Source organism: Polypterus senegalus, chromosome 9 (genome assembly GCF_016835505.1).
Source record: "Polypterus senegalus isolate Bchr_013 chromosome 9, ASM1683550v1, whole genome shotgun sequence".
In the NCBI taxonomy this organism is placed as follows: domain Eukaryota; kingdom Metazoa; phylum Chordata; class Cladistia; order Polypteriformes; family Polypteridae; genus Polypterus; species Polypterus senegalus.
In genome coordinates, this window is record NC_053162.1 from 1,130,659 (window position 1) to 1,156,752 (window position 26,094).

The 26,094-nt window shown below is 52.7% G+C and overlaps 1 protein-coding gene across 1 annotated transcript in view; it reads left to right on the top strand.

The window, feature by feature from the left end:
• The window catches only part of med27 (mediator complex subunit 27), a 170,669-nt gene extending 145,306 nt beyond the window's left edge, over positions 1-25,363 (top strand). The window contains exons 5-8 of the mRNA XM_039762576.1: positions 9,373-9,480; positions 16,698-16,739; positions 19,722-19,799; positions 25,136-25,363. Coding sequence (XP_039618510.1) covers positions 9,373-9,480; positions 16,698-16,739; positions 19,722-19,799; positions 25,136-25,270 — 363 coding nt within the window. The 3' untranslated portion in view covers positions 25,271-25,363. The remainder of the gene's footprint in view (positions 1-9,372; positions 9,481-16,697; positions 16,740-19,721; positions 19,800-25,135) is intronic.
• The last annotated feature ends 731 nt before the right edge of the window (positions 25,364-26,094 follow it).

The following is a 26,094-nucleotide window of genomic DNA, read 5'->3' on the forward strand; positions in this document are numbered from 1 at the left end:
GAGTACTGAGGGGTTTTTTTTTTTTCTTTTTCATTTAGGATGTGATCTTCTGTTCTTCATCTCAAACCTGAGGGGGAAAAATGCGAAGGCGCGGCGTTGGGGCCGCCAAGGTAGACGTGCCATCAGGATTCATCACCCGACTGAAACGGAGCGCGGAATACTTTAACTTTGTTATTAATTGAATTTTCAAGTGACCTTCTCGTGTTATTGATTTGAATTCAATTTTTGGACTTCAAGGTCGAGGCGGCGCACGTCCTTAGGGTAGAGCGGCGGCGGCAGGCGGGCAGGCAGATGGGCAGGCCACTCGCTCGCTCGCTCAGAGTCCTTGTCATTTCTGGTCTGGTGTAGACCGTGCCGTCTGTGACACCGCCAGGGTGTGTCCCATCCGGAAGAGCGATCAGCTGACTGCTAGTGTAACAGGTGGGCCGTGTGGCATGCTGGTTAAGGTCGTGGGCTCAAATCCCACTACTGACACCACGGTATGACTCTCAGCGAGTCACCTGACCTGCCTGTCCTCCAGTTGGACAACCAGTTGTATGGTAGATGCTGCAAGTGGCCTTGGGTTAAAGTAACAAGCGTCACACGCGGCAGGGGTCCCACCCGTGATCGGTGGTGACGTTGTCACAGCGTGGAGACCTGTGGGCAGGCAGACGTGTGGGGTCCTCACCGAGGACAGTGGGGTCTCCTCCGCAGTCTCATCGTTGAGGATGGCCCGACTGATCCCACAGTGGCAGATGTCTCTCCATGTCGTCGACTTGCGGGCCCCCCCCTCTACGATGACGCTGGCCGTGGTGGTCTGCCTCAGCCGTCACTCTTGTTCGATTCAGGCGCTCTGCCGTTGTGATTGATGGAGGATACGGGGGGCTTGTTTAACATTTTTTTCCCAGCACAGACCTGCCTGTTGTTGTCACCTGTTGAGCTTCGGCCTTTCATTCACAGTGTGGGTGAGACGCTCGCCATCTTTGACGTCACCAGCGGTCATCGTCGCCTCCCGTATTCTCCTCTTCAGACTCCATTGGCGTCGGCCGGCCATCTGGAATGCCCTCGTGGCTTTTTGCCCATCCATTTTTCCCACTCACTGTTTTCCTGGTCAGGTCTCTGGTGAAGTGAGTGGCATTCCAACTCCGAGGGCGACCATCCTGGAAATCGACTCGGGGCTCAGGTGTCCATGAAGGAAGATTTTCTGTGTCATTTCCTACTTTACTCCTCCCCACCAACCATCATCACCAAAGGGAATGGTAACAAGTTGGCACAGGGGGTCCGGGCAGGTTTGGGCGACAACAAGCAAGCTTCCCCAGCGGGACGTTCATGAGGCCTTCATGGGCACCTTGGATCGGTGAGTGAAGCGCTAATGACGCCCTGCTGAGCGAAAGCCCTGTGAGGTTTGTGACGTCGCCAGCCTCTCGTTTACTGGGCAAACGGGAAGGTCCAGCGGAAAGCGGCCAATGGGGGGTTCTGAGGTGGGGAGCCCCCCTAGCGTCCGTCCGTCCATTCCCAGAAGCCTGGCAGTGCCACACAGATGTGAGCTCATCGGCCGAGGACGTTTCCCATTTCCAACTGATGGCAGCTGCGGGGCGCGCTTGATCACAGGAGACTTTGTAAATTCATTACACGCTTTGCGGGTCAAAACACAATTCGGCAGGTGTCCCGCTCGGACGTGCTGTCGAGGCGCCGCATTGTTCTCCTCGCCGCCTTTCATCTCCTTCCCTTTTGATTTCAGTTGTTCCTGGAGCCTCTTGACAGACGGCCGCCTTCTCTTCATCGTGATGTGAATGCAGGGGGCCTCGCTGTTCTGAGACGAGGGGGACGGGCCGCCATCGCACAAGAGCTTGGGCACCTGAGCTAAAGTGCGCGGCGTGGGGGGGATCAAAAGGAGAGGCGAGGGGGGCCTCGGAGTGCCAAGTGCCACTTTACAGCCCCGGCCAGCTGCTCCCCTCCTTTGTGGCCGCGCTGAAATCTGCCTGTCATCCTCAAAGGGTCCATCTGTGGTGGTCTTGGGGTCCTGTGGATGGAAGACAGTGACATTGTGAGGCGTGGCACCCTGGTGAAGATGGAGAAGTCGATGTGCGTCCGCTCTGCTGACAGGAGCCTGTCATATGGTGCCTCTCGGGTCTCCGTGTCTGGCCTGGGGCCTTCACAGCTCTTGGTTGTGTAGTCTGATCTTAATAATAAGAAGAATAAATGGATCTAATATAGCGCCTTTCACACACGGCCTGTATAGTGCAGTCGAACTCGATCTAAACGTCTGTTTTAGAAAGTGCCTTATCTATTATTTACTTACTACAGAGTCTCACGTCTCCTCTGTCGCACCACTTCTTCCTGATATAGCGCCTTTCACTTCTGTCTGTTGTATTTCAGAATCGTGTGTTCATATTGTCACTTGTGAAGAGTTTGGTGAAGTGTTTACCTGCTTGTGCGAGCAACTCGCCGCACGTGAAACGAGGAGAAGGAAACGCGAGAGGCAGGCGGGGAGAGTATTGTCCTCGTTATTATATAGCGCCTTTCATATCTCTGTGTGTCTGACGCTGTCCTCTTCACATTTATCTGTCTGCCTGTCGTATCTTTACAAATACTATGCAGCGCCTTTTGTGGCTATTGATTATGTAGTGAATTTGATATGCGTCAATCTATCATATAGTGCCTTTCACATTATCTATCTCTCTGTCTTATATAGTGCCTTTCATTATCTGTCTGCCTATCTAATGTAGTCCCCCACGCCCACATTCTGTGTGTTGCAGGTCGACCTTCCGGAGCTCGGCTGACGTCAGTGGCTCTCTCTGAACTCGTGTGGTGCTGAGGTGTCACCCACTGGCTGGCTGGCTGCACTCGGGTACTAATGTGGGGTCCTGAGTTGGTTCGGCGATGTGCTGTGTCAACACGTTCTCCTAACTTCTCTGTGTGTCTGTCTCTCTCTCTCTCTGGGCACCTTAATAACCTAGAAAAGCAGAAGGTCCTTGTCATTGGTAGACGGGCACACAGGTGCTGCCCGGTGTTGTCAGGTGGTCCTCGTATTTCATGTCTGTGTGTCTCATGCTGTCCCTTTCACATTTATCTGTTTTATGTTTCATATCTTTCTGTGGCTTGTGCCTCTCACAGCTGTTGATCATATAGCGCCTTTTATACTTACCAATCTGTCTGTCCCCTGTAGTGCCTTTCACATTTATCTTGTGACCCGTTGGTCACACAGCATGAAACCCCAGGACCAAATGAATATTTTTGGCAATATTCCTTCAAACAGACTGTTGCTTCTTCCTCCTCTTCTTCTTCTTCTACAATACAATTCTTTTTCTTTTTCTTTCTCCTCTGCCCATCTCCAATCCCAATCCTAACCCCCAAATCTCCCCCCCGCCTCACCTGGACTCCGAGTTGTCACCATCACGGAGCACATCAGGGTCAGGCAGGACACCTCCTCACGAACAGCTCCCCCTGGTGGCAGCCCAGCAGAGTGGCCCATGGGGGTCTACATTTCCCATGCTGCCCTGTGGGAGCTCCAGCAGCAGGATGCTGCCACCAAGTGGCATACAGGGTGTCACACGTGTCTGTGTGATGCCATCTGACCCGTCCTTCCACCCTTTAGGCCCCCTGGCCATTGCCTTCTGTGCCCCGGCGTGAGGTGCTGTCTGTGTTATATGGTGCCCATAAGCTGGCACCTCTCACACGCTCTTACACGATGTCTACTGTCTTACCTAAAGTGCCTTTCATATCTACCTGCTGTACGTGGCATTCGTAGTATTCTTATGGTCACCTGTGCCGAATCCACTGGTCCAAGGTGCCACACGCCGCAGCTGTCTGGTGCCATGAGAAACGCAGACGGGTTAAAATGCCAAACGTGATGAGCAGAAAGCTCGAGTGAGCTCGCCTGACGTTGTGTCCTCCCCTTCATCTCCATCGTGTCATATAGCGCCATTCATATTCCGTTTGTCTCTCTGAGCTGTCAGTGAGGTGGTCTGCCAGTCATGACTCAGTGTCACCTATTTCTTGTTTTCCTTGTTTTGTTTTTCATTTCCTAAGATGACCAGTGACATTCGTTTACTGCCCTGTGACTGGCGGTGGGCCTCTCTGTGACACATCTGAGCCCAAATGCTCTCTTTGAGTGTCGCTGGCCTTTTTGCCAGCGCAGAGGAAGCTCAAGGTGTGGCCTTTCAGGTCCTCGTCTGTTCTTCGTCCCTCTGGTCACTCTTAGGGTGCAGTAGGTGGCACTGGTGACAGGGCCCGCTGTCACCCTGGAGCACTTGTGAGTGTGTGCCTGTGCCTCAGAGGGGTGCCCAGCAGTGGAGCTCTAAGGCCCCAAGTGAGGGGGACAGCCTTACCGAGACACAAGGTGACACAATTTCCTCTGCATTTGACTTTTTGAGACGTTTGGCCACTTCTGCTTAGTCAGGCGGACGTCCGCACGCACACATCGATTTGTTCTCATTCTCCGCCATCAGCTCTCCGCCATTAGTTGCCAATTTCAGGATCTGTGATTTAAAGATGAGGATTTATGTGCCAGTCAGCGACCGGGCGAAAGGTCAGGATAGCAGGTGGCCGCTGATTGTCATCGCTGACCCCTGGCTTGTACCTCTGCCCGCCGTCATTTCTCTTCTTGTGCAATTCCTCAGCGCTAATTACTGATAGACGATGCGGCGCGGAGACCACCGACCGGAGAGGTCAGCTGGGAGGGCGGCACGCAGGGTGCTGCAGATGGGTGCTCTGGGGACAGTGACAGTCACAGCAGGAGATTTGGGGACAGGACGTGGGGTTAGGGAATTGAACAGTACCCATAAAGCACTGCATGACTCTAAGTGGTATATGAAGTGTGTGTGTGTTATATAGCGCCTTCACGTTTCTGACAGCTTGGCACGCAGCGCCCTTCATTTGCAGTCCTGGCAGGCGGCACACGAGAGCCAGAATGCCAAAGCAAAATGGAGGGCAGACTGATTAAAAATTAAAAATGAAATCTCCCGTTGGCACCAAGCAGTGTGAGCTCATGTTGGGGGGGTGAGAATTGGGGTACAAATGTGATGGCACCGATTAGGAAAGGGCACCACCCCCCCCGATCTCTAGAAGGTCCTACAAACCATGAGGTCAGAGAGGTCTCCAATAAGAGTGAGGTGGTCTCCATTAGTGGTGGACATTTGGAACAACCACAACTCCTCCTGAGGCTGAGACGTTGGGGGACCCAGAAACCTGGTGGACCACCAGCCGAGTTTGGGCTTTATGACCCAGGGGCCAGAGGGAAATCTAAACGGGGCACCTCAAGGACCCTCACATTGTGAGAAACCAAAGCTTAGCATCATCTGGTTATATAGCGCCTTGATGTGCGGAGGTCCTGCTGAGTCTTTATAACTCACTGGTGAGACCTCATCTGGAGTCCTGGGGCAGTTCATGACTCCATAAAGACACAGCAGCACTAGAGAAGGTCCAGAGAAGAGCGACTGGGCTGATTACGAGGGGCTACAGGGGGGGAGGAAAGGTTAAAAGAGCTGAGCCTGTACAGTGATGAAGAGGAGGCCAGACTGAAGGGTTTAAAATGATGAAGGCCATCAGTACAGTGGGCCGAGAAGGTGACTTTAAAATGAGGTCATCAAGAACACGGGATGGGGACACCGTTGGAAACTTGTGAAGGGTGAATGTCACACAAACATTAGGAAGAGAACCCCAGACACATGGAATGAGTGACCACGTAGTGTGGTGGGCAGCAGGACTTGAGGGACCCTCAGAACTGAACTTGATGTTACCTTGGGGGGACAAGCGGACAGGACTGGCAAGCTTTGGTGGGCTGAATGGCCTGTTCTTGTCCAGACTGTTGCCCCACTGTAACAGTGAGACACACACTGGAGTCCAGTCCAGTCCATAGAGCTCCTTAATGAAGACCTGCTCAGCCTGAGCAGAGGGGTCCCAAAACAAAGGCAATATTGGAGCAGCTTGGGGGACCCCGACAATAGCCGTCCACTGATGGCCTCCATGCACCCTGACACAGCTTGAGGGGGGGTCTGCAGGGAAGAACTGAAGCAAACCCCCCAAATCCTGGTGTGCAAAGCTTGTGGAGTCAAACTCAAGAAGGCATGGGCTGGAATCGCCACCAAAGGGGGCTTCAGAGAGTCCAGAGTACAGAGTGGGTGGGTAATCCAGACATACAGAGGACTGGCAGAGTCTCGAGGCCCCTTCAGGTTGCGGGTGTCCTCTGAGATGTATAAATGTGCCACTGTTGTCCCTCATGCCATAAGCTGCAATGACAAAGTGGGGTGACCGCGAGCTGAATGGCCGGCAGATTTATTAAAAATCAAAAGTGAAATGTGCAGCACACCAAAGTGACTTTCTCAGCCCACCGTGTCCACCAGATTCCCAAAGCTTCCCTTCACCGGACATTTTCGTCGTCTTCATAGAAGCTGATGCTTTCGTTTTTCTGTTTTTATCAGAATACCAAGAAATGAATTTCGAAACGCAGCCAAGACATGACGGGTGTCACAAATCGTTGTCACAGCTTGAAAGGGTTTGTCATTTTGTTGTCTTCACAGCCTCGGCTCCCACATCCTAATGGCGACCCCGCTTAGCTCCTGCTGATTGGTTGTTAGAGAAGCCCACTGGTCGTCATGTTAGCCTGCTGTTCTGGTCATAAAATTGTCCGTCGTCCCCTCTCAAGTCACTTGTCACTAAAGTCACAGAAGCCAAACAGAAACGGGGCGGCCAGCCGTCATTTGGTGAAGTGAAGACCCAACAGATGTCATACAAAGGTGTCCACTTGAGAGAAGGAGACGACTCAGAGTGTAGTAGGGGAGAGGGGTCTGAGGAATGGCAGGTCCCCAAACGCTGGGCAGAGAAAGCCAGAGTTTCAGTGGACAAGCTGGCACATAAAATGAGAGGTTGGACTGGACCCCAGACAAGAGTAAGCAGTTCTTGGGTGACAAAGGCTCAGATGCCATTGATGGCCAACGTGTTCCTCAGACCAGAGGGCCTCTGGGACATTATGTGACGGTGACACGTAGCACCAGAGACTGTCTAGGAGCTCACTGATGACTTTACTGATGCAGGTCTGCTACCCGCCATCTCATCTGGAGCAGGCCAGGCACATGGGGGGCACACACACACACACACTAGTGAGTCACATTAGGAGGTGCCAGTTGGGTTAGCTTGAGATTTTCAATGCCCACTAAGCTGGTGACTTTGAGTGGTCCTGTGCAGTGGAAACCAGTCGAGGTTCAGCACTTCAGTGACATCTGACCTGTGACTTCAGGCCCTTTGGCTTTTTTTCAGCAGGAAGCTTAACGGGCATCACAGGAAAATGAATAGAAGGAATTATTAAGGAATAAGACGGAGCAGCACAGGACAAGAGGGGACGTTTGGCAGTCATGGTGGGCTCAGAGGTGGGAGGTCGCGATTTACTAACATGCTGGGATTCGATGAGGAAGAAGAGTGGAGCAGGTGAGATGGTTGAGGTGGACTTTCAGAAAACATTTGATGAGATGCCACGTCAGAGGTGGGCATCCAACTAAACAAATTGGCGGGGGAGGGGGCAAAATCGGAAGCGGAGGGTGATGGTGAGAGGAGCATAATCAGGATTATGTTAAAGGTGGTGCCCAGCAGGGGGCAGTGCTAAGGCCGCTGCCCTTGTTAATATATATAAAGGATTTGAATAGGAATGTAAAGAACAAGCTGGTGGGGTGGACTGGCAGATGACTGAGAATCCCTTAAATCGTCACAGAGGGACTTGGGCAGCAGACAGGCGTGGGCAGATTTGTGGACGATGACATTTTAATGTCAGTAAATGTCTAGAGTTACACGTGTGGGGTCCGAACGCACAATGGGGGGTTCTGAACATCGAGAGCCCACCTTATGAGAAGGTCTTAGGAGTTGTAGTGTGCGGAGGCCATTAAGGATGTCATGTTATATAGCGCCTTGACCATGCTGAGTCTTTATAACACACTGGAGTCCTGGGTGCAGGTTTGAAGGGTCAAGACCACTCGGCCCACCACAGCTCGCCAGTCCTGTCCACTGAACTCCTCCAAAATGACATCAAGTGGAGTTTTGAGGGTCCCTGACGTCCTGCTGCCCACCACACTATGGGGTCACTCTGTGTTTCTCTGTCCTGATGCTTGTGTGACGTTTCCCCTTCACCAGTGTCCCCCGCCGTGTTCTCGTTGTCCTCATTTTAACGTCACCGCCTCGACCCACCGGACTGATTGCCTTCATCATTTTGCCTCCTCTTCATCTCTATAAGGCTCGGCTCTTCTCATCTTTCCTCCCAACTCGTCCCCTGCTGTCCTGTCCTGGCCTCGGCCTCGGTGCTCCTCTCGAGACTTTTCCTCGAGCTGCTGTGACCCCCAGAACTCCAGAGTGGGAGAAAGGCCAGAGTCGAGTGACTGACTAAGGCACAGGGGTCGTCCATCATGGTGGTCCGCCGCTGACACTCCAGCCACCCAGCACAAGCATTGGAAGTAAGAGGAGGGTGCAGAGGCCACCATGACTCCTGTCCTGATTGTGACGTCAGGCTGTGACTTGGTGACAGAACGTGCCACACAAAGGCTAAGCCTGCATCAGCCCAGCAGCGGACACTCGACATGCCCGTCCTGTTGTGTTCATCGTCACATGTAGGTGGCTCCACGTTTGTCACACATGGTGACATTTTTTATTGCTAAACACATTTCAGTGTTTCTGGTGTTAAACACAACGCTAAGGGGGCCACACGCAGGTCTTGGTGTGCGTGATGACACCTAAAAACTTTAAAGGACACTTGAGGCTTAGGTGACAACTTCATTGACTTTTTTATTAGCGCACTTCTTTCTTTATTTCTTTTTCTTTTTTTTCTTTCTGACTGTTTTGAATTTCACTAAAACTTTTACAATGAAGACCCCCGACTGTGGGATTTTTTCGTAAAGGAGTCCCACCGTCTGCTCCAGCCTGGCTCTTAGCTGCATTTTGTGTGGTTCTGGAAGCCCCCGACTTTGAGTGACGTCCTTCAAGAAGACCCTGAGGACACAATGGCTCCTTAGGGGGGATTATCACCCACTGCTGGAGGGCCACTGGCTGGTGGTGGTGTGGTGAACAGCAGTACGCGACTCTGGAGACCTGAGGTGACGAGTGGCGCTTGTTGGCCTCTCCTCCTCTTCCTCCTCCTCATCCTCCTCGTCGTTCTGATGTTCCCATCCGCCGTCGGGTTTATTTGCCGTTGTGAACGATGCGTATCTCGCCTCTTTCTTATCTCGTTTAAATTCCTGGTCTTGTTGTTCCCAGGCAGGGCCCACGATGACAGTGGGGACCTCGTGAGGTGTGCCCGTCATTCGTGTCATTCGTGCTCGAATCTCCTGACTCTTCAGATTTTGTGTTTTATTTTCAGCTTTGTGGGTTTTTCAGTGTCTTTAAGTGTCATTTTCTTGGTGTCATGTCTCGCAGGTGACCTTGGGGAAGGTGCTAAAAGCCATCGTGGTGATGAGGAGCCTCTTCATCGATCGGACGATCGTCAGAGCATTCAATGAGAACGTCTACTCCGAGGACGGCAAGGTACAGTACAACGGCGTTAGTGACGCGACAGCGGGTGAGGCCTGCACTTGGCACACATGTGCCCGCACCGTTCTGCCACTGGCCGTTTTTGATGGTATTGTACCTCACAGAGAGGGGGTGCCATGCCAACTCAACCACCTGAGTAACTGGGAGAGCAGAATTGATGTCTGCTGCGTGAAGGCCGTGTGCCGTTGATGGCTTCTTTTCAAGATTTAGCGCCTTTCAGAGCAGGTGTGACCACACGGTGACTTGTGAATCTCAGCTCAGTGAGGGATCTTCATCCCCTTCCTCATCAACATTGTTGGCATCGTGCTGGACATCTCATTAATGTCGTGGACTTTGGCCCAGTACAGCACAGTGACGCTTCGGTCACTTAAAGTGAGGTGGCCTGAAGCGCTGCTAGTGGCCAGACCCCTTGAACATCGGGCCCACTGTGTTCTGGTGCCACCCTAACGTGGAGGAGAGTTCATTTAGCTTCATGCCATCCCTGTTACAGCCTGGGCACCTGCTGCCACCTTGTGGCCCTGCCCGGTCTCCTACCCTCCTCGACTCTCTAGTCACCTCTGTGTATTGTGGCCCAGACGCCATCACCAGGTTGCCTCGAGGAGTGCGCCCCCTAGCTGCCTATTTTACAGGAGGACCCCAAGGCGACGCAGGCTGTGGAGATGTGGTCAGTTCTTCTCCGCGGTCGTTTCACAATGTGCTTTCAGGGTGGGCTACTCGCCCCTCTGTGCCTTGGCGATGCTCCCTCGCCCACCACTTCTTGTTCTTTTCCCACCCCAATCCTCCCTTCATTTCCTGGAGATCAATAAATTCTCCGGCTAATCCAGTCTTCTTGCCGGCGTGTGCCCGCGAGGTCACTTTTGTTATTCATGTAAATAAATGCAAATCCCGGTGCCGAGTAGAAAGCGCGCTTCGGCCTTTTAATGTTGCCCTGCACTTTCTGTGACGGAGTCGTCACGTACGCCGGCTCTCGTTGCCAGTCCTCGCGTTTAAACAAGTCCTCCCTTTTGCCTAATTGGCCCTTCTGCTCCACAGGCGAGAGGCATCTGCTGGTGCGGCTGTGCCCACCTTGATGGCATCCCTATAAGAGTTGGAAGTCCACTAGGGGGCGTCATAACAAGCCACCTGTTGACGTCGACAAAGCACCACCAACCGGTGACATTACAAAGACACCAAGACCTCGGCCGAAGGTCACCTGTTGGTGGTGCTTGGCAGACGGCACCACAGAGTGAGCTTCAAACTGAAATAAATGGCAAAGTGACGGGGGGCTCGGTCGGTGCGGGATTAGACTGGCACCCATTGGAGCAGGGGGGCCCAGAGAGACGTGCCCTCTGCAGGGTGGGTGAACTGCCTCTTTTGAGAGCTTCTGAGTAACTCGCAGGTCTCTGTTTGATGTCTAGCGAGTGGGGCCTCGCCACCATGCCACAGGGCAGACCTCTCGGTGCCCCCTTGGTCAGTCCAGGCAGGTTCTTCACAATAATGAGTCCCTCCTCGGTTTGGGTGGAGTTCCTCTCTTGGCACAAAGCACCTTTTGTCTTCTTTTTGTAATCCAGTGGTCGCCAGTTTGCAGCGCTTGACACGACTGAGCGGACCCCAGTGCCCCCATGGGTGACTCCCGGTGGGCTCTACTGAATAATGAGGCCCTTTTAATTTAGATGTCATCCCATCCACAGCACGAGCTCTAAGATGGTTGATGCCAGTAACCGAGACCCCCACTTCCCCTTTGGGTGACTCCTGGTGGGCTCTTCAGAATAACGAGGCCCTCTCAGCTTTGAAGGGGTCCCATTTGCAGGGTGAGCCGAGTGTCTCCATTGCTCTTTGGCCTCTTTCTACCCTGATTGTTGAAGGAGTTTATCTTGACGTGCCTGAGTTGATCCCCTGACCGAGACCCCCCATTGTTTCCTTTGGGGTACTCCTGGCAGGTTCTTCAGAATAAGGAGGCACTGTCAGCCTAAACATTGTCACATCCGCAGAGTGGGCCGAGTGCCCCGTTTGGCCGAAAGCTTCTTGGGCGAAGAGCGCCGCTTGGCATCACTGGCTGAGTTTGCTGTCCTACGCTGCCCCGGGGTGAAGCTGGCGCCAAAGGCAGAGGGAGCAAACCAAGAGGTAGAACGAGCGCCCCGCCTCTCCTCGTTAGTCCTGCCTAACGAGCGAATGTCTAATTAACACGGAGACCCGCTGAGGCTCCGCACGCCGCCCTCGGACTTGCGCGTCCTTTGTTGCTCCTGCCGCTCGGGCACGTCGGATGGCCCAGCAGATGCCGGCGTCCTAGGAGCGGAGGTTACGTCGGTGCCATTTTTTTTCTCTAATTATCACCGAGCGCCAAGAGAGCCAAAATGGGGTGTTTTAGCCTCGGAGCGTCTGAGTAAGAGGGAGCGGGCGGGCGAGCGGGCGGGGGGGCTGGCAGCCGTATCAAAGGAGGCCTTCAAAGCCTCGCTGAAGCTTCTCTTGGGTAATTTGCGATCCCGCATTCTTCCAACTTCAAAGCCCCCGCTCCGTGTCAGGGAGGGGGAGGGGGTGGGGGATCGAATCTGATTTCTCTAATAAATGCTGACACCAGCCCTGTTTGATATTAGATTCAGGGAACATTTTGATTTGTTATCGCCTTTGAAATCGTTCAGACGACCTTCACAAAATTGCCTTATTACCACTCCTGTTATGCTAAAGGAGAGGAGAGCAGAATGCGGTCGGCGCCGGAAAATAAAAACAAGGACTGCCGATTCGGCTCCGATCAGAAGGACGTCGTCTGCCAGGCGCGCTCGTTGCTACCTGACGCTGGCACGCTGGGCTCCGGCTGTTAAGCAGGAATTGCTGGGTCGTGACAGGAAGAGGCGTTGGAGGCAGAGTGGTCACGGGGGCAAGCGCCCCCCCAATTCCCGTCATAGTTCCAGCAGAATGGGGACCGGAGCCAGGGAGCTCTTCTTTACTCGGAGGGTTGTGGGAATGCTGAGAGCCTGCGAGAAGACTCCGGATGGGACATTGGGACAGCTTGGCTATTGGCTAAACAAGCGGGTGACAGATGGCCCGAGTGGTCTACTCGTGTTTGTGGAACTTCTTATGTTCTTAACACATCGATCGTGGCCCCTCTTAATCTCCACTTGGTTCTCCTCCTGCAGTCTTTCTCCTCATTCACTCTCCATGGTCCTCCAATTTTACCTCCCTCTTTGCTCTCCGTGGTGCTGAATGACCCCAGTTGCACTCCTCTGTTCTTCCTTCCCACACCAAATGGCTTTTAACAGACACTTACTCATTCCAACAGATGGCGCTTCACAGAATCTGTAGTTCAAAAATGCATTGCATGTGTCATTTTAACAAATGGTGCACCACAAGTATTAACCCTGTTTTTATGAATCCCATGACAAATGGTGTTTAACAGTGACATATGCATTATATTTGTTGTTCCAACAGGTGGCGCTTCACAAAATCTGTAGTTCTAAAATGCGTTGCATGTGTCATTACAGCAGATGGTGCAGCACAAACATTAACCCTGTTTTTATGAATCCCATACCAAATGGCTTTTAATGGAGACACATGCATTGTATTTGTCGTTCCAACAGATGGCGCATCACAAATTTTTGTAGTCATATTTATTGCATGTGTCATTTTAACAAATGGTGCACTACAAGTATTAACCCTGTTTTTATGAGTCCCACAACAAATGGTGTTTAACAGTGACATATGCATTATATTTGTTGTTCCAACAGATGGTGCTTCACAAAATCTGTAGTTCTAAAATGCATTGCATGCGTCATGCCAACAGATCATGCATGACAAACATTAGCACCACTGTTATGAATCCCATACCAAATGGCATTTAATGAAGACTATGCATTGTATTTGTCATTCCAACAGGTGGCGCATCACAAGCATTTGTCACTATAAACTGCATTGCATTTGTCACAGACATTTGCACTGATGCATTTTATGACTACAAATGTTTGTGATGCGCCCTCTGTTGGAATGACAAGTACAATGCATTTTCTTACTGCACGCATTACCAAATACATTCCAACAGATGATGCCCAGCAAGCGCTAACACGGAGGTCTGTGTTGATCTTCAGCTCGTCTTACTTACTTTGACTTACAACATTTGAGATCCCTTCAGTTCCGTTTCCTGGTGAAGTGAGTTGCTCGTCGTGAGATTTGAACCCACGGCCTCCGAGTTTGACGTCCAAGGCCTTAAGTGCTTCCCCAGGCGGGACTTCATCAGAGGTTTTCTGCCAGTGCGCTCTTCGCCGTTGTTTGCTGCCCTTCTCTCTTATGTAAGCAGACCGAATCAGAGGCCTCCCCTGCGCCGCTCCACTTATTTGGTCTCCTGTGTTTTCGTGAGAAGGTCGGCCGTACCTGAGCTAACAGGGAACGCTGTGATACCGAGTCCTGCTATATTTAGAAGTCATCGATGTCAGGTCGGATCTGCCCACATCCGGGGAGATGAGCCGCCATCCCGGCACTGGACATGGGCAGCGCCGCTTTGTGTGCTCTCGGCATCGGGACGTGGGGACCAGTTGGAGTTCAGTGGCCTTCTGGGATTTCTGCTTCAGATGTAGCGAAATGTCAGGAATGAAAGGAAGTGCAAACACTGGAGCGCCGTGTGTTTCCTACCGTCCATCCAACACTACCAGGAATTGGCTTTTTGATGAATTTCAAACTTCAGCGTGCCCTCGATGTGCCCCGACTGTAAGAACTTCACAGTCCATACGGCACGCGCCCGCCATTCATAGGGCATGTCGTTACAGGAATAAGCAGACAGCTGTGGCCACGCCGGCCGATCCTTGACATCTGTGACTTCCTGCAGGAATGTGCGGTTTGACACCCTTGGTCACTCGATGGGGCTCCTCACTCCAGTCCTTCCAGTCCCATAAAGCGGTGGTGGCCAGTTAAGGACAGCTTGTTAACGCTCATTTAATGGAGACTCGGTTTAATTCCATCTGTTTTTATAGCGCCTTTCACTGGCTGCACACTCAGAGTGCTGTTACAAGCCTTCGGTCAAAGGGTCGGTGCCCACCCAGATGTGTGGCTCATTGTGTCCTTATGCAAAGGCAGCTCGATGGCACCCCCCGGGGTCTGCACCCGAGTTCTCTTCCAGCCCCTCCTCCTTATGACTCGTCCATCTGTTTGTTCGGTTGGAGCCTGGCATCAATGATCACGGTGCTGTGATAAAGTATTTGCCCCCTTTCCGATATCCTCTGTCTATGAAGGTTTGTCACCGTGAAGCCTTCAGAGCTCCGATATTTAGTGGGATTCTTCCCTTTTGAAGTGAAGTCCATGCCCGCCGCCCTCTCCATGGTTGCCTGTGGCCAGAGGGATTTAAGGAGGCACAGGGGTACCTACTATATAGAGATGAAGTCTTCATCATGGGTGTACCCCACTGATGTGGTGATTTACAAGGGGCTTAGGAAACAGGGTGGGCTTACAGACAGCAGCATTTCAGTAGCCATGGGCACCTGGTTGGTGTCTCACCCATTTAATTTAACTGAGGGGCACAGAAGACCCCACCTTCATTTCGTGAACATTTCTTGTAGCACAATATTAATGTTATCCAGTTCTCTTCAATCAGGTGGTAATGTGTGTTGGACCACCAAGAACTGTAAGACCACCAGGAAATGTCAGTAGTGCTGATGGAGTCACCTGGGTGGCAGAGCTTAGATTTGCACTCCACACACACAGCCCATGTGAGGCCACCTGAGTCACCACAGACCACCAATCCCTTCAGTCACCTCTCTGAAGGGTCTTCAAGTAACATTTTCCCAGCTCCTCTTCTTCTTCTTCCTCCTCTGTCACCAACACCCACTGAGGGACCATAGAGTGGCCTGTCTGACCAGTGCCATTCCTGAGGGTCAGCCTGGCCTGGTACTGTGCCCGTACCTTCCTGTGTTTTCTGTATTGTGGAGTTCAGCGAGGTCAGAGGGTCCGCTCTGTGCTTTGTGGTGGTCTTCTTCCCTTCCCCACATCTGACCTTCTTAATTTCAGCCCTGACTTGTTCTCCAGGCTTTTTATTCTTCATTTTGGTTTGAGTGTCGATGTTGACCGACTCTCGTCAATTCATTAAGTGCCAATGAGCTCTGCTTGTCAGGCTTTGCCATGCTGCCAACTGCTGGCCTTCTGTGGTGTCACTTGAGGGTGGTTGGGTGGGTCTGGGGTCACCATGTAATTGGCACAAGCCCTGTCTGGCAGGGTTGGTGGCCAATGGTGGCACCGATTACTCCACTCAGTCCTACAACGTCCAAATGTTTGAAGAGCGTGGGCTGTGCCAGCCTTTACTACAATTCTGAGTTGTGCAACCATTGGAACAAATCATCCACCTGAGTGCCAGGCAGGGAACACCGGTAGGCAGAGAGAGCACAGCAGTGTGGAAGGTGGAGGGGAAACCTGCCAGAGGGCTGTAAGAGACGAGATGTTTCATGTGTTGGCAGAAGCTGAAAGTAGGGTGGCAGACATTGGGTTTCAGTGCCAGCATGGCTACACCTGAGGATGGTGCCACATGCACTGCAGTCTCCTAATCCCTTCAGCACCACGTCCTCCCCAAAGTGGCGGGCATCAAACTTGGCCTGCTGGCTTCACCTCTTAGCTGAAGGAGAACTCTGCCCAGTGGCCAACTGAGACTTCACTTCCTGGGACCCTCATGGTGGGCATCGGCCCGCTGCTTCCGACTATTTAAGGGAAATTCCAATGAGCTTCCAAATGTGTTGCTGAAAATGCCAGTCCCCATACACTCGAAGAGCATTAAAGACAGTGGCACCAGTACCCATGTATATTTAGCAGAGCTCCTTTTATCGTTGCCAACCACCCATTGGAATGTCTCTGCCCCAAAGTCCCAGAGATAAGCCATTCCAGTATATAGCGCCAGTGCCAGCATTGGCAGTTTAGGAACAGGTGCCCACTTCAACGGCTGCCTGCATGAGCACAACAATGTTTAAAGAAACCAAACTGATGCCCCCGGGGTGTGCAGTCCACCGAGTGGCACTTCCCCCCCAGCACATCACTATCAGTGCCAGCCTCCCCACCTGATTCTGAGGTCCAGCGTGCTGGCACAGGCAGCTCTGGAGGTCTGAGGTGTGAGAGCCATAGCTGAGTGCAAAGTGGGAAGCAGGTGCCTGTCTGCCAGTCTAGTGGAGGCACAGCCTGTTAAAAATGGTGCCAATGATCTACGGGCTCACACAACGAGAATTGCCCCTCTGACTCTCTGATTCTTTGTTTTTTTTTTTCTCTTCCAGATTGATATTTGGTCTCGCTCCAACTACCAGGTGTTCCAAAAGGTAAGCCAAGCAGGCATTTTGCCATCAGATTCTCTGGTTTTGGGTAGGCACTGGCTCAAGGGTGGCATCTGAGTTTGTTTGGGTTAAGTGGGTTTGATGGAAAGGGTGAATGGAAGGAGGAGATGCAAGGCTCGAGGGCCGCCATGATGCCAAGCTCCAGTCACAGAATGAACGACCCTGCCCTCTGGGAGCCCCTTTTTCATCTCAGACACGACTCCTGAGGGGCGCGCAGAGTTTGGTGGGTTTGTGTCCTTTTATGGTTTATTTGTCAGCTCTTCATTTCCAGCTGTTTTCCTAAAATGCCCCTCAGGTCTGGTCCTGGTGGAACCACGGCGGGCGAGAAAGTCACACAAAGACAACGTTTGACCCTCGGGACACCAGCAGAAGAGTCAGTGGCCGCTTGTGTTATATAGCGCCTTTCCTCACGTGCCCTCCATCCAGAGGCACCTCAAGCTGCATGTGCAACACGTCGGCCTCCGCATTTCTGCAGCGTGAGCTCTCGGCGGTGGAGCGGCTCCTCCATGGGCCCTCTCTTTTGATTTAGTGCCTTGCCTTTCACTGGTGTGTGCCACCCACAGGCACCGCATGTGTGCCCCCCATTTGTCTCCACATTTCTGGCAGCTGAAGTGGGGAGCATTTTCTGTTTTGATATATATAGCGCCTTCCACCTGCACTTCATGTGTACTGCAGGCCTGTCTCGCTACGTCTGCACTGGTAGCTTGGCAGGCCACATGACTCCCCCAGAGACTTGGTCTTATGATTTTTAAATATAGCGCCTTTCCTTGAGGTGACCCTTTACACTGGCATCATGTATGTCACCGCTCACTTGTCTCCATGTTCCTGCAGTGTGAGCCTTGGCAGGTGGAGCGGCCCCTCAAGAGACAGGCCCACGGGGGACTGTGGTGGTGATGGTGGTGTACCATTTTGTTACTCTATATAGCGCCTTTCAGTAGGTTTCACCATCCGGGGGTCTTTACATGTCTTTATATAGCGCCTTTCTGATAGAGTGCACCCTCCGCAGACTCTGTGGTGTGGGGGGGGTCACTGTGACTCTATATAGCGCCTTTCAGGGGGTATTTCCATGCAGATTTGTCTCCATTATTGTGTGGTATAGACCCTGGATGGGTGAGGCGGCACCTCCATCGACAGACCCCAATTGATAGTGACGGGGGTCCGGTTTTGTTCAGTCCTCTTCTTCCTGTTATTTTATTCTTTTTTTTCCTTCTCTTTTTTCTCTTCTTTACCCCAAATCTCATTAGAAAGGAATTACTGGCGGAGCAGCACATGTGCCATCAGAATTAGAGCGCCAGCCAATTTGGGTTTGCCTTTAAAAGAAATTGCTTTTCAAGTGACATTTCACATCTGTAGCGCCGGATCAAAGAATTTTCTTTCGTCTTCATTTTCTAGAAGATTCTTTTTTTTTTTTTCTTTTTTGATGAACAAGTCGCTGAGAAGACGCTGCTTCTTCTTCTTCTTCTTCTTCTTCTTCTGCTTCTTTTTTTTTCCCTCTCCTGGCATCTCAAACTTTTCTTTCAAAGCCGCCCGCTCCTTTTCCCATCAGCTTTTGGGACGCGTGTCTGTAATGTCACCATCTTCTAATGCGTCTTCATTTTGGATGCGTAACTCTTGAGTGCTTATTAAGCTCGACTGCCGACACGCCGACTTTTATTATTTCAAAGTCTTCACGGGGCGCACATCGGAATGCATGGTGAAGCGCTCCCGTTTTTATGAACTCCATGCAATGAGGAATTTTCAGGTACGTTTAAGGAAAGGAACACAAAGTCAGCTGTGTGGGCTGCTTATCCATTCTCTTTATAGCGCCTTCTCCTCTCTATGCACTCCCCTCACACAGGGTGACACCCCAAAATACATAACTGAAGGTGCTTGGCGACTCCTGTCATATGGTGTTATGTATCCTCAATGTAAGGTTTCCACAGAGCTGCACCCCATACAACTGGACCACCACAGGTCCCACTTTGGTCCAGCACTGGTTAGTGTGTGCGCGCCCAGGCAGTTTGTCAGCTGACCTGTAAGGTGGTCTTACAGCGAGGAAGTGTTAGAGACCCCGGTCCACTTTACTCCTAATGCTCAAGGCCCCGCCCCTTCCTCATCATACTGCTCAAAGGCCACACCCAGTTCAACCAAGGCCCCACCCCTCTCCGGGCAAAGTCCTCCCAACCACGCCCCTCTCCAGCCCCGTCTCTACAACGTGCTAATAGCCAAGTTGTCAAGGCAACGGCCCGTCTAGCTGAAGCGCTTGAGACCCCGCCTCCTACGGCCCCACCCCCTGCGTGTATAGCCCCGCCCCTCTCCCTCAGCGCTTCAAGTCTCGTTATTGTGCTCCGTTCTTTGTGCGGTTCACATTTGCTCTCCATGGTCGCTCACCCGCCTTGTAGTGTGACTCGTGACTAAGCGCCAGCTGTGCTCCGCCTCACTGGTCTTGGTCCAAACGTGTGGGTGCTGTGGCCATGGAGGGGTCTCCTCCTTCAGGGTCTCCTCACGGCTCGGAGGTCTCAGTTTCTGAATCCTCATCCCTGGACCTTCTCTAGTGCCGCTGTATCTGTGTTGCGACACGTGACGCCGTTTGTGAGTTGGCAGTAAGGGCTGAAGCTTCACTGGTCATTGATTTCCTCCTCGGGGTCCATCGGTGCTGATGTGACAGGATCATTTCATGACCCCCTGACCTCAGCCATCGGTTTGCCACATCTGCTGTGGTGTGGCTTCTGTCCTGTGGGGACAAGGACAAGGTCAGTGCGGTCCCCAATCAAAGTCCCTGGGCCACCCAGCAGTCTCCACCAGAAGCAGGTGAGTGTAATTGTGGGCACAATCTGAAGGGGACTGCGTGGTGCCATTGGGGGCACTTGGAGTCCTCGAGTGGTCCACGGGTTCCTGAGTTGTCGTCAGCCTCTCTTTTCTGCTTTTATTTTCTTTTTCTTTTGCTGAGTTACAAAAGTCCTACCTTCTTGAACTTGTGTCTTGCAGGTGACGGATCACGCGACCACAGCCCTCCTTCACTACCAGCTGCCCCAAATGCCCGACGTGGTGGTGCGGTCGTTTATGGTGAGTAGCGACGCCTCTGCTTTAGCCCGTTGGACGCTTTACGGGAGGCTCCATCACGCCAGACGCTCCCCGATGTCAGTATAGGGTGACTGGCATGCTGCAGCTCGCCTTGGCTACTTTGGGGCACACCTGGGCGCTTCTCGCCCGCCCTGTGGAGGTGGTGCTGATGGGCCGCTGCTTGGGACGCTCTAATCTGCCATCTCTCTCCCTTGGCGCGTCACGCTGCTCATTTGTTCAAGTTGGGCGCGTGAGGATATTTGTCAGCTGAAATGCAATTGAGCTTTGATGTGCTTAAGAGGCAATCAGCTGGCAGGCGGACGGACGGTTGGCGTTAACTTGCAGACTCCATTAGCCCTGTTCAGATAAGGCCATTATGTAAATGACCCGAGGATGGATGGGCATTGCGTTGATTTCATAAAGTCATGCTTGTTGATTCCCTCGTCTCTCGCTGGCCTTAAAGGATGGAGGAGGGCAGTGCCAGCTGGGCGCGGGGACGAGCAGCCCTCTGAGCCGCGGCTGGCATGGCGGAACTCCCAGCTGCCTCCTCTTTAAGTGCTTTGCCTTGGGAAGCGTTTGGCGACACGGCAGAAAATAAAAACGGATTGATGGATTGACTAAATAAATACACCTCTCAGTCGTTTTAAGGCCCGTTGTAATAAATAAAGCGGCACTTTACTAGGAGGTATGGAGCAAGGACGCGAGACCCCGAACCCCCCCGTGTAACGCCGACTGCTTAGATGAAATAAACGGCCGCCGCTGCCGGTAAGTCGACCCAATCAGCCATCAATCTGCTGAGAGAAGAAAACACAAAGCAAAAGAAAAGAAGAGAAGACCCCGGCGTGTTGTGACGGCCCATCTTTGTGCGGGTCAGCAAAGGCTGGCGTCGTCTCGAAGCCCACCCACGATGTCAAGGGGGTGTGCGTCTGCTGGTTACACCTGAAGGAAATCAAGTGGGCGAATCATCTGGAGACTACAGGGGTCTTATCAGCGCTGTTGGCCCACCTACAAGGGGTACCATCTGATGTGAGAGTCCCCTTTACCTGTAATCGGCTGTGCCCGCAAGTTTGTGATGCCAGTCACGCTCAGGACTGACTGAAGCCAGCGGCCCACCAGGTGAGGCCTCACGTAACTACTGCATGCGTCGTGGTGCCCCCTCAGAACACGCCAGTCGTGGTCTCGTCCTCTTCCTCGAGTTCCTCTCATTCCTGCCACCTCTTCCAGTCGTCTCTCGTTACCAGTGATGGTGGCACGCACTGGGCTGCCTTGACTTGATTTCAGTTCTGTGGCACCGCAGACCCCCTGCCTCTCTCTTGATCTCCATTTGCTTCGTCTCCTTCACACTTTCCTCTCGGCTCGGGACTTCAAATTCATGTCCCACAGGGTCAGCGCCCCCTGCTGGCCTCGCCTGCACCTCTCCTGGTTGCACCCCAAGCCTTTCCTAGGTGGTCGCCCATCCAAGTCCTTGCCGGGCCCCCACATGCAGAGGTGCTGTGGCTACTGGTTGGGGGCTTCACCAGACTTGGGGGTGCTGGGCACAAACATCGGCCCCACAGTTTGTTTGTTACATTTTTGTTTTTCTGGCTTTGTTACTTGACATGGTGGCTCGTTGTTGGGGACACGGCCCCCCAGGGTGGTGGGTTTCATATTACAATACGAATTCCCCCTTTTGACTCGACTCGTATTTAGCTCGTCAGGTTTTTGGTCCCTGCTGGTTCCCTCTGAGTTTTGATTCTTCTCCCTCTGCCAGTTCAAACGGCCGAGCCCCCCCTGCTTGCACACAGCTGGTAAGTGTGCTGGATGAGGGAGCCCCCCAAAGTTTTAGGTTGGGGGGGTATGTGATGTCCTGCTCACGCACACGAATGACTTTGTGAGGAGAGGAGGCCTGCTGCATCCCCGAGATGAGACCACCCACCGCCCGCCGAAGAGGGTCATCAGTGACGGCCCCCGATGCGTGTCTTTAATATTTCACCTCCAGTGCTCCTTTTAGCGCCGAGGGAATTGAGATTGATTAAAGCGCCGCGTAAGATCAGCGCAGGATTATTCTGATCATGCCTCACTTGTTGGACGACGGCTCCTCAGAAATTCGCCGTTTATCACACCTTGTAACACGATGCCTCCATCGGGTGCCAGCTGAATCCCAAAATGTCACTTTTCCATAATTAAGCGGTGGCCGGCCGAGCGACCGCGAAGGCCTCCATCTCGTTGCCTCTGCTTCCTGGCGGGCGTGTGGTGTGCCACAACCTAAAGGCTGGCGTGATTTATCTAAAATACTCGATGTGGGGGGCACCATTCGTGAAGTCAACTTTTATTATTATGCCGCTGGACCTAAAACACTATGTAAATTCTATGGGGGTACCCGTGAGGCAGTGCCAGGCCTGAGTGCCCTCGTCCTGTCCACCATGTGCCCCACACACCCGTTTGGGGGTGCAGCGGGTCATCTGGAGAGCTGGCGGCTGATCTGACGGAGTGAGGAGGCTTTGGACTGACGTGGGCGCTGAACGCAGGTGCGCTTTTCATTCCTGCTTAAGCGCTGAAGGTGGTTTTATGTTCATGCCGCCCCATCCAGGGTTCATTAATGCCAGGGCCGACTGTGGTCCTCTGCCACCCTGAAGTCAGATGTTCAGTCCATGCGTGTCTGTGACAAGCTAAGACGGCTTTACAGTCTTAACTCCAAGTCGTTAGCCAAGGCCCAGTTTGAAATTGACAGGCATGTCCAGTGAATCCCCCCAAAATCCCACTGGGAGTATTTTACCATAGCAAGCCCACCATTAAGCTCGAATGTCAATACCGTAATCCTCTTGCTGACCCCGTGCCGCGTCCCGTTGACACGCGCTGCTCTTCTGCCTCCGCTGATCCCCTCTGAGGCCGGAGAGCCCGTTGGGAAGTGTAGGCTCAAGTCTTTGGAGCTGCGGGGATTCCACTAATGAGCGCGAGCCGTCCAGTTAACACCGAGGGTCCCGGCCCAGCCGCTTGGGAGGGCATTAATCTCGAGTTAACCTTCCTTCTCAGACTCTGTGTATTCCCAGCACGGGCTCAGAGAATGATTAGCCGCTCTAACGTCGCGCTGAGACTTCTGTGCAAAGCCATTTCCAGATCACCAGGCTCAGGACGACGGTGTGTTTGTACGGTCTGAGCGGCGCATGAAGCGTCTCGTTGTTGTGGGATGTTAGGTTATGTGGTGCCCCCTACGTGTGGGGCTAATTTAACACGCCTGTGAGGCCCCCGCCGCAGAGCCCTGTGGACAACTTGAGGACCACGGAGAGCAACGCATGAGGAGCGACTGAAGTCTTCAAAATGAGGCATCAGGCTGGCACAGTGGATTGCAGTGGGCATGTATTAACACAATACTTCATTGCTATGCCACTCGGTCGAGGGCTCACCTGGAGAACGCTGTGTAGTTTGGGTCTTCATATTCCAAGAAAAAAAGACAAAGCAGCACCAGAGCGGAGGCACCAGGCTGATTCAGCACCATGGAGAGCAATGAGACTGAAGGAGCTTCACAGTTAGGGTGACGGAGATGAAGAGGGGATCGGACTCGAGAGGACAAGATATGACGTTGTGCAGTGCCACCCGACGTATGAGGTGCAGGTCAGCAGGTGCCATTTGTACTTTGTATGACACTGGGAGCTGTTTGGGTCTTCATATTCCAAGAAAAAAAGACAAAGCAGCACCAGAGAAAGTCCAGAGCGGAGGCACCAGGCTGATTCAGCACCATGGAGAGCAGCGAGACTGAAGGAGGAGACCCAAACAGAGATGAAGAGTTGAAAATCGTGAAGGGACTCTGCACTGTGCATCCTGCCTGCTGTCTTCAAAGTCGTTACTCAGAAGGGGCACAGGTGGCAGATGGCTAATGGGGAATGGCACAAAAATATTCAAAGACACACAGAGAGCCCCAGACACAGGAAATAAGTGACCGAGTAGTGTGGTGGACGTTAGAGACCTCCGTGGACTCCACTCCAGGGGTCCCACATCCTGCCGTGATGAGTCAAGTCTTCAGTCAGAAGGTGGCAGTGGGCACAGGATATCTGTATGTTAAATCAAGAGCTTCTCCTAAAGGCTCGACTCCCACTAATGGGGACTAATGCCAAAGTCACGCCACGAGTTAATGTCACAGTGCAGTGGAGTCACAAAATGATATTTCATATACGAAGGTGCGCAGGTTTTACCTCCAAAAAAAGACACACAGCCCTGGAGAAAGTCCAGAGGAGAGCAGCTGAGGAGGAGAATTAAGAGGTGACAGGACTTTCCACACATCAGGGCGCTATATAACCTAATGTCCCATTAGCCTTCTTGAGAGTACACGTCAAGATGTTTAACACGCGGAGGAGGCCTCACCTGGAGTGCTCTCCATATTACAAAACGGACAAAGCAGCACAAGAGAGAGAACAACTGAGAGCAGCCTGGCCGAGTCAGGACCATGGAGAGCAACTGAGGAGGAGAAAAGACCAAAGGAGCAGAGCCAACCTTCAGGACCAAAAGATGAGGAAGGAGTGAAGAGTTTGAAATTATGAAGTGAATTAGGAGGGTGGGGAGGGGGGGCACACAGGTGGAAGAGTCAGGGTGGGCTGCGCCCCAAGAGCTCGTCTTCACACAGCGCCCCCTTAACGCCCCACCCTAAGGGAGGGCTGCCTTTTGACATGATGACTTGAGCGTGTTGCTGGTCTCGTACCCCAGTCAGTCACCTCGGGGAGTGCCAACCAGCCGCCCACCCTATACAATCCCTCTCGCCACACAGCCTGTAATTATAGTGTGCTTGGGTAGAGAGCCACCCTAATAACAACGATGTCACCATCCAAATACTTATGGACCATAAGTGAGTGGACCCCCATGACCCTTCACGTGTGGGGACAGCACCCACTCTGTGATGATTGATGGGCCACCTCGGTTCTGTCTAGAGCTGAAAAATGGCAGGCCACAAGGATGGGGATTGTCACCTGGGAAGTTGGTCAGGAAGTGTCTCGAAAGTCAAAACCAGAAAATCAAGGTGGTCCTTCAGCAGGGCCAACATACAAGTCCACAATCGGGGGTCCGGCAAACGGCAGCTTTCATTTGTTTGCCAGAAATTAATGCTAAATTGGCGCTTGACTTTCAGAACATCCCCGGTGACACCAGCTTTAATATGGCCGCTCCGATGATGTCACTTGACGTGACTGGCACCCTAGCAATGTGGTGTTGTGTGGTCCGTGCAGCGGTCACTCGAAATGGTGGCTCGTGTGAAACATGAAAGTTTTATTAAGTAATCAGTCAGAACCCTGGGGCTTCAACGCGAGTGACAGGAATGTCCGTCCGCCTCTCCCTGATGCCAGCCCTGACCACCTTCTCTGTTTTCTTTCCAGACGTGGCTCCGAAGTTACATCAAACTCTTCCAAGCCCCCTGCCAGCGCTGTGGCAAGTACCTTCAAGACGGCCTGCCGCCCACCTGGAGGGACTTTCGCACCCTGGAGGCCTTCCATGACACTTGCCGCCAGTGAGGTGACACGAGGACTGTTTATAGATTTTTATACATTGAGCTTTCTACTTCCTGTTCTGCTCCAATAAAGCGCCTTTTTCATTTGGAGTGCCAACCACTCGGCTTTTGTTTTCTGCCACCGTCGCCCGGTGGTTCGCTGCTGCACTGCGCATTGGGCTCCACCCGGCCGCCTCACAGCACAAACTGGGAATGCTGGATTACAGAAGGACCCCCTCTGCCACAGGAGAGCCCCCAAGGTGTGGCGGCAGAAGAGGCTGCTTTGTAATCCAGAGTCCTGCCGCGGCTGCCATTTTGGGAGGGTGAAGGGGAGGCAGAGTCAGTCGGACTGACGTCACTTCTGGAGCCTCGATGGCAGCTCTGGCCAGAGTCCTTCATAGAGCCGAGTCAGTGAATAGGGGGCCCCCAGAGTGAGTCCCGTCGTGTCCTCCCAGGTGTGTGTGACGTCACTTCATTTGACCATCCATTGGTGTGCTGCCAGCTGCTTCCCCCCAGTTAGTTTTTTTGTAACAGCGAGGCAGGGAGACCCTCACTGTGCTAAATGGGCTTTCCTCTTTAGTGGAGCGACTGTCATTCCAAGGACCTGCGCCCGATGGCCTCTCAAGGAGGACGTAACGCAGCTGCCACCCTGAGTGCCCTCCTCGCTGGTGACCCCGTAGCTCACCTCATTCTCTGTTTCTTTCTTGCACCCTTTTGTCACCGTGACCCCCGTGAATGTCCTCGGTGGCTCGGCTCCACTCTCAGTACCCCGATGGCCGCCCCCTAGTGGCCCCTTGCCATTTCACTAGCCCCCCGCTGTGTGTCGCCGGGTAAGGCGCTATATGGAAG